Source organism: Nymphalis io, chromosome 18 (assembly GCF_905147045.1).
Source record: "Nymphalis io chromosome 18, ilAglIoxx1.1, whole genome shotgun sequence".
In the NCBI taxonomy this organism is placed as follows: Eukaryota; Metazoa; Arthropoda; class Insecta; order Lepidoptera; family Nymphalidae; genus Nymphalis; species Nymphalis io.
The window spans coordinates 9,261,960-9,268,961 of NC_065905.1; the positions used below are offsets into that span (position 1 = coordinate 9,261,960).

Genomic DNA, 7,002 nt, shown 5'->3' on the forward strand with positions numbered 1-7,002 from the left:
CTTGCTAAACTAAGATTGTTGCCTTGTTACTTATATTGACCATACTGAATCAGGTTTAGATGTTCTTATATTTATAAGTACTTATTTTGTAGCTGAGGAGTCTTTTTTTTTGTTAATGGAACCTCGTAATCTCTAATCCTCCCTAATATCCTAATCTCGGGGTCTGATTTGAATAAATTTCGTTCCATTAGAAATACCATTAATTTAGGTTTATATACTATATAAAATCAGTTTACGATCGATGGCAGTTAAAAAACCTATATTTTAGGAATACTATCTGTAATCCTAAACCGAAGAATATAGGCACGCCTAGTATATATCACTTTTGTCCAGACACTAAGTTTGCCGTCAATCGATGTTATTCTTAATATATTTATTATTTTAAATGTTCTTGCTCTTGACAGTTAAATCTATAAAATTTAATAAAAATAAACTTCTTTTAAAGAAGAATTCATTGAATTATATTCTTTGCTCGTTTATTTTACAAAAATTATCCCTGAGAGATTTATTAAAAAATATACACAAAGGAACCGTCTTGTTAAAATTATATTTTTATTTATAATGATAAAATAATACATGACAACATAATACAAGACAAAATATAAGTTGTAAGCCATTTTTGTTACAGTCACATTAATATTCTAGTCTTTTACAAGAGCAATCCAAACTCAAACTTGTTATTTTTCTCTTTAAAGCCAAGATTATTAGGTTAATTTGAGAATTAATGCTATTCACATGATTGGCTACGCTTAATTATATCAGCGGCCTTTTCTGCAAGGACCATCACGGCAGCGTTTATGGTACCGCTCGTTAAATTCGGCAAAGCGCTCGCATCAACTACTCTAAGCTTACTCACACCGACGACTTTAAGACTGGAGTCCAGAACTGTTCCCATGGGACATGTAGCACTGTAATGGAAAGTGGTGTCCATCATATGGAGAACGTAGCACTTCCAATATTCTCTTGCCGTCGTCGCTTCCCTGCAGTTCGGGAAGTCAAAATATTTTGTTTGACCCCCAACTCCAGTGAAATAACTTGACTCTGTTACTCTGATAAAGTCTAAAATGGAATCGACATTCTTCTCTAAATCAATGATAGCGGAAAGAAATCCTGTGTAAATCTTTGGTGGATCTTCAGGGTTCGCACTCTGTAAACGAATCTGTCCCCGAGATGAGGGTCGGCCTAAGGACAGTACTGTGAAGAGAACTTCTCTCCCTTCACCGGTAGAATAAATCTCTGCACAGACGTCTTCATGTAGACTAAATACTGATGAACAAAGCTGCATTAATACTGCTGGGATGTTCCTACTAATTAAATTTAAGGTTATATAATCTGGATTACTCTGTGTCTTATTTATAGCTCCGAAACCAACAAAAGTTGGTACAGGAAATTGAGTCGGATCTGAAGTAAGAATTTCGCTAGTTTCTTCTAACTTATGAACCAATATTACACCCATGTGATCTTGTAAATTCTCACCTACAGGTAAATCAGACACCACGCTAATACCAAAACTTTCCAGGTGATCTTTCGGCCCTATACCAGAGAGCATAAGAAGTTTGGGTGTATTAAAGGCACCAGCTGAAACTATAACTTCCCTTTGAGCAAGTATTGTAATAGCAGTTCCATCCGAAGTCGTACATTGTACGCCCGTGGCTTGTGAATTTTCATCGATTAGAATCTTAGTTACTAAAGTATTTTTCATAATATACAAATTTTCCCTATTCTTTATTGGTGACAAGAATGACTCCGCGCTGCTTTGGCGAACTCCTCCAAATATGGTAATCATAGGCCGGAAGAATCCTAACGTCTCTCCTGCGTTTGCGTTTTCAATAATTTTGTGACCCATTTCCTTGAAAGCTTTTAAGTATCTAAGAGGTAAATCTCTACTCTCCCTCGTAATACCCATGTAGCCATTTGACCCGTGATATTTACCGCTTTGTGAGTTTAATATGTATGGATCTTCAACTCGTTCGCTCTTGATGAAATATGGAAGAAGGTTTTGCCAGGACCACGAGTCATCGCCGGTAGCCGTCGCCCAATCGTCATAATCCTTAGGATCTCCTCTAATGTGGTATAAGTGATGAATGGAACTGCTGCCTCCAAGCAATTTACCTTGTGGGAGATCCAAAAATGTCTGCTGGCGGTATTGTGCTGTATAGCCATCATCCTCTGAAGTAAAATTCCAGTCCATGTAAGTCTTCGGCAAATAAGCGAACAATGATGGAATCTAAATACAAACAAATAAAAAATTTGAATATACATTAAAATATCCACATTTAAATATAAGTTGATGTGAGAGCATGTTATGTAACAAAAGGCTTTATTTTTAATTATTAGTAAATATTTTATATCTTTAATATCATAATTACTTGTATCAACAACACGTATCCAAGCAGTCTTAATACATAGTCGGTTTTATCATTAAATGCTAAATAAATGATATAAAATGTCAAAAACAAATTTACTTCAAGACTAGGGCTTTAATTGTGGTCATAAAACGACATTGCATATTCATATTATACCTCAGTCTCCAAAGGTGGGTCTCCACCAGCCTCGATGACGCACACAGCTAACCGTGGATCCTCACTGAGACGGTTCGCCACGATGCTACCCGCTGTGCCCGCGCCAACCACGATGTAATCGCATGTTACACTGTCTGTAACGACACAGGCAATTTAATCATCTTTACATAATTAGTCTATCTTTACAAACTTATATCGATATGCAAAAATAGTATCTCTAAATGATCCTTGATGATAATGATCAATAATTACTCAATTTACTGGGAAAAAGTTCTATACATCTTGATATATGTAACTAGATATTTTCTCACAGTACAGTGACTTAACTAATATAGCCAATACTATAATAATAAATTTAATATAGTAAATACGATATCCAAGTTTCTGGCGAAGGCAGTTTTTTATCGCAATTATTCCAATCTACACTAATATAATAAAGCTGAATAGTTCGTTTGTTCTTTTGTTTTAATGAATCTACGGAACTACAAGTCGGATTTAAAAAAATCTTTCTGTATTCGATAGCTCAATTCTTTAGGAATTTAACATCACGGTGCGGACCATGCGATCCAAACAATAACGCGGAGGAAACCGAACTACATACTAAAAACCAAAATTGACAAGATTAACAGATACGTGTTTATTAACATTTCGAATATAACTTACCATTAAGTGGTTTATGTACCGGCCACTTATAGCCCGTGAGAGCAAGTGCTACCAATACAAGGAAAGCGCTTTTTATGGTTCTGACACCTGCGAGAGCGGTACCCACGTCCATTCTTACGGCTACGGCTATAACACAAACTAAATGATTAAATTATTTAGTTCACTTCCTATAACGTTTAGAATGAATTTAAAATAGATAGTGACAAATGGGCCACCTGTCATGCCTTATAATAAGTGATCACCTTGGGCTATTGCGCTGTATGAAATATAACCCTCATACAGCGCAATTGTACGACCAATCTTGGAAACTAAGATTTAAGTCCCTTGTGCCTGTAGTTACACCGGCTCACTTAACCTTCAAACTGAAACACAACAATACTAAGTATCGCTGTTTAGCGGTAGAATATCCGATGAGTGGGTGGGACCTATCCAGACGGGCTTGCACGAAGTCTAGTACACCTTGTACCGTCTACATGTAACTTCTGTCTATTTTTTTTTGTTAGTCTACCCCAAAAGTGCACTGATTGGTTGATCTGCGTAAAATCTTCTTTCATTACGCATAAGTCACAAAAATATTTATCTACTTTTGTATTAGTGTAAATAAACGATGTAATTACTGCGTATCTCGCTATCGTTTATCACACGACATAGCCGTGCAGTGTAAAAAAGATGTTAGTGTAATTACAAGAACAAAAGAAAATAACATCTTAGTTCAATAAAAACATGTAGTTTTTTTATATAGTATAGGTAGGCGAACAAGCATATGAACCACCTGTTGTTAAGTGGTCCCCAACGCCCATAGACATTGGCATTGTAAGAAATGTTAATCATCGCTTTAATCGCCAATGCGCCACCAACCTTGGGAACTAAGATCTGATGTCCCTTGTGCCTGTAATAACACCGGCTCACTACCCTTCAAACCGGAACACAACAACACCAAGTATGCTGTTTTGCGGTAGACTATCTTATGAGTGGGTGGTACCTCCCCAGACGAGCTTGCACAAAGCTCTACCACCAGTAACCTGTTATCTCCACATTGACACCGATTAAATTGTTTTACACTTATTAAAAAAAGGCAGTCATGGGGACTGCGGATTGAAAAGTGAAAAATTGAAACTGGTAAATATATATGTCCAATGTCCACATCTCTAGGTACTCCAAGTAATAATTCTATCATTTTTTATTATATAGCTTTTTATTCATTAAAATAAATAGTCTGTCGCAAACTCGATACAAATATTTTCCACAATACTTAAATTATTTGTACTTTCCACGATTTCATTATATTAAGATTAGCATGTCGGTGACGCGAAGCGACGAGTCTATCCCCTACGGTAAACCAGCGCAACGCGCCTAAAATAGTTTTCACTTGAGACCCACAAAAAGTTATGGGAACAGAATAATCCAGTATATTTGTATCACAATCGATGGTTGAGGATCGCAGTCGACAAAATACAAACATTTAAAATATTTTTTTATATTGCTCATATTAACACCTGCTAGCAGACGTAGTCGCGGACGAAAACTGGTAGCGATATCAAATAGAGAGTGCACCCTGTACTGTGCATATTGCACAAATTGTTGTCAAGTCACACAACCTATGTTACCAGATATGACGATCATGACGATGTTCAGCTGGACAGAATGAGGACAGTTGTCGATTTTGGCCACGGCGCAGACTAACCACGAGACAAATTATAGTGCACAAGTGTGTTACGCAAACGGGATTACTTGCTCACATTCATGCGCCGATGAGACGGCAAATCCAACGCGACCGGTAAGAGTTCAGGCGCAGAACCAACATATTTGGAAATAAGTCACGATTATTGGTCTTACCTCGTGTTGCTTATACTGCTTAATGGATTATACGGCCCTGCATGCTGTCAACAATATAATATGACTGAAACGAGTTGCAAGCTTATGTGTTATAAGTGCATTTACATACTGTATTTATATAATGATTGTCGATCTTTCTATTAAAATTATCTCTATTATTTTGAATGTTTGCTGTGAGCGTAGTAATTGTGGCATTGTTAAGCTAATTATTAACTTGTATATTTTATCACTGGTTTCCGCTCGCGACATCATTCGCTGTTTGGTTAGGTACATTATATATTTTTCTATACCCATGAAAATATATATGCAAAATTTCTTGATGATCTGTTGTTTAGTTAAAATGTGAAAACGTAACTAATAAACAAACTGACTTTCGCATTAATAATATAGTCAGGGCTTAGGATAGGTATTGAATTACGGTTACAGAAGGGTTAACAGTACCCTGGGGATCCTCCCTAGTGCCGGAGCGTCACGTAAGCGATCCCGTGGCGCTCCTCATTAAGACGGAAAGGGTACCGCTGGTTTTTTAGTGGGTATTCCGGTTTTCGGGACGCACTCGGCGAGCACTACATACCCCCCACTGTTCCCGTTGGGGAAACGCGTACCGCGTTTTTCCAACGTTAAACAAAAAGAAAAAGATATTGAATTACGGTTAAAGCGTCGAACCGTTTGGGCGTGTTAGTTATATTATTATCAATGTTTTTAGGTGTTTATTACGATTACGATTGTTAATATGATAAGTAGGTATTTCTTATTAGATATTTCGTCATAGCGTGCGTACGTATTCGTTTTCTAGATCGAGTGTTGTCAAGCAAGTTAGGAATAATAAATAAAACGAAACATCGTGTCCTTGGCTGCGTTATCTATGCGTTGTGGATATTTTTACGACTACTCTGACTTTCATTACCGGTTTTTGTAGTTTCTATTGTGACATATTTTGAACTCGACTGTGCAAATGGTTTTTTTTTTTCTAGAGATTGGTTTTGTTGGTTGGTTGGTTGAAAATACAAGTCACACAAAAATACACGTATGCATTGGACTCACGACGATGACTTCTTCAATGTCTTGGAATGTTTTGTGCCAGTTTTTTTCTTTAAAAGGATGTTTACTGTCATAGCTATTATGTAACGCCATTTTTAGTTGCAGTCCAGAATCTCATTGGTAGGCACCATTTAGAAAACGTTCATCCGGTCTCGTCACACATTAATTGCGACGTTGGATCCTTCTCCGTTGTATCCATGATTTTGTAGAGAATTTTTCTCTGCTTTTGTGTGTTTGTTAAGTACAATAATCAGGCTCAGTCTTGGGAATTACAACAGCTATATGAACTTAGATCCAACATGCAGGGCCTGATTGGACGAGTATATGACTCTTTCAATAAATACAATACCCTGAGGCTTGTCTCATTTCCCTGGCGTTTTCTCACTGGCAGTTCTATTAACCAGCGAATTTTATTTTTGACCGATGGACATGAAGATCAACCACTTAGACCAGGTAACTGATGTCCTAATGACTGCAACAAGTAACAAAATCCGTATTGTAATAAATCGTTTAATAGCTCCTTATATTTAAATTGATGGTTTTAGCGTTGAGTGGTGGACCAAAGTGAATATTTTCTTATACAATATAATAACGTCATTCAACGATTTTATGACTTTTTTATAACTGAAAGTTTATTTAGGTAACAGTGTATTATTTGTGACCATAAACATTCATGAGTTTGTTTTATTATCGATAATCTAATGGCCTTACTTATAAACGCTGTCCACCGAATGATTAATTAAACAATCGTCTTTTTCTTTCGAATGTCAAATCAATAATGATAGAAAAGGAGATATCGCTGTTCAACCAAACAGCGGCTAAGCAAAGCAACGGTTACATGTTAGGCTGTAAGTATATACGAGGACCTCGAAACAATGACATTTGTTTTACCAAAAGTCTTACTCAAGCTTAACTTAATTTTCGTTGACGCGTGATGACA

The 7,002-nt window shown here is 36.6% G+C and overlaps 1 protein-coding gene across 3 annotated transcripts; it reads right to left on the reverse strand.

Annotated features, from left to right (window-relative positions):
- Nucleotides 1-539: 539 nt before the first annotated feature.
- Nucleotides 540-5,273, reverse strand: LOC126775433 (ecdysone oxidase-like). Of its 3 annotated transcripts, none has more exons than XM_050497374.1 (4): nucleotides 5,022-5,273; nucleotides 3,186-3,311; nucleotides 2,523-2,656; nucleotides 540-2,227 (listed from the first exon to the last, which is right to left on the reverse strand). In XM_050497374.1, the coding sequence occupies exons 2-4, from the start codon at nucleotides 3,295-3,297 to the stop codon at nucleotides 728-730; spliced, it is 1,746 nt and encodes a 581-aa protein (XP_050353331.1). In that variant the 5' UTR covers nucleotides 3,298-3,311; nucleotides 5,022-5,273; the 3' UTR covers nucleotides 540-727. The 3 variants fall into 3 exon arrangements, with proteins under 3 accessions (XP_050353331.1, XP_050353332.1, XP_050353333.1); XM_050497375.1 differs by having other exon boundaries at nucleotides 3,186-3,323; XM_050497376.1 differs by lacking the exon at nucleotides 5,022-5,273 and adding an exon at nucleotides 3,428-3,743 and having other exon boundaries at nucleotides 3,186-3,323.
- Nucleotides 5,274-7,002: the final 1,729 nt, after the last annotated feature.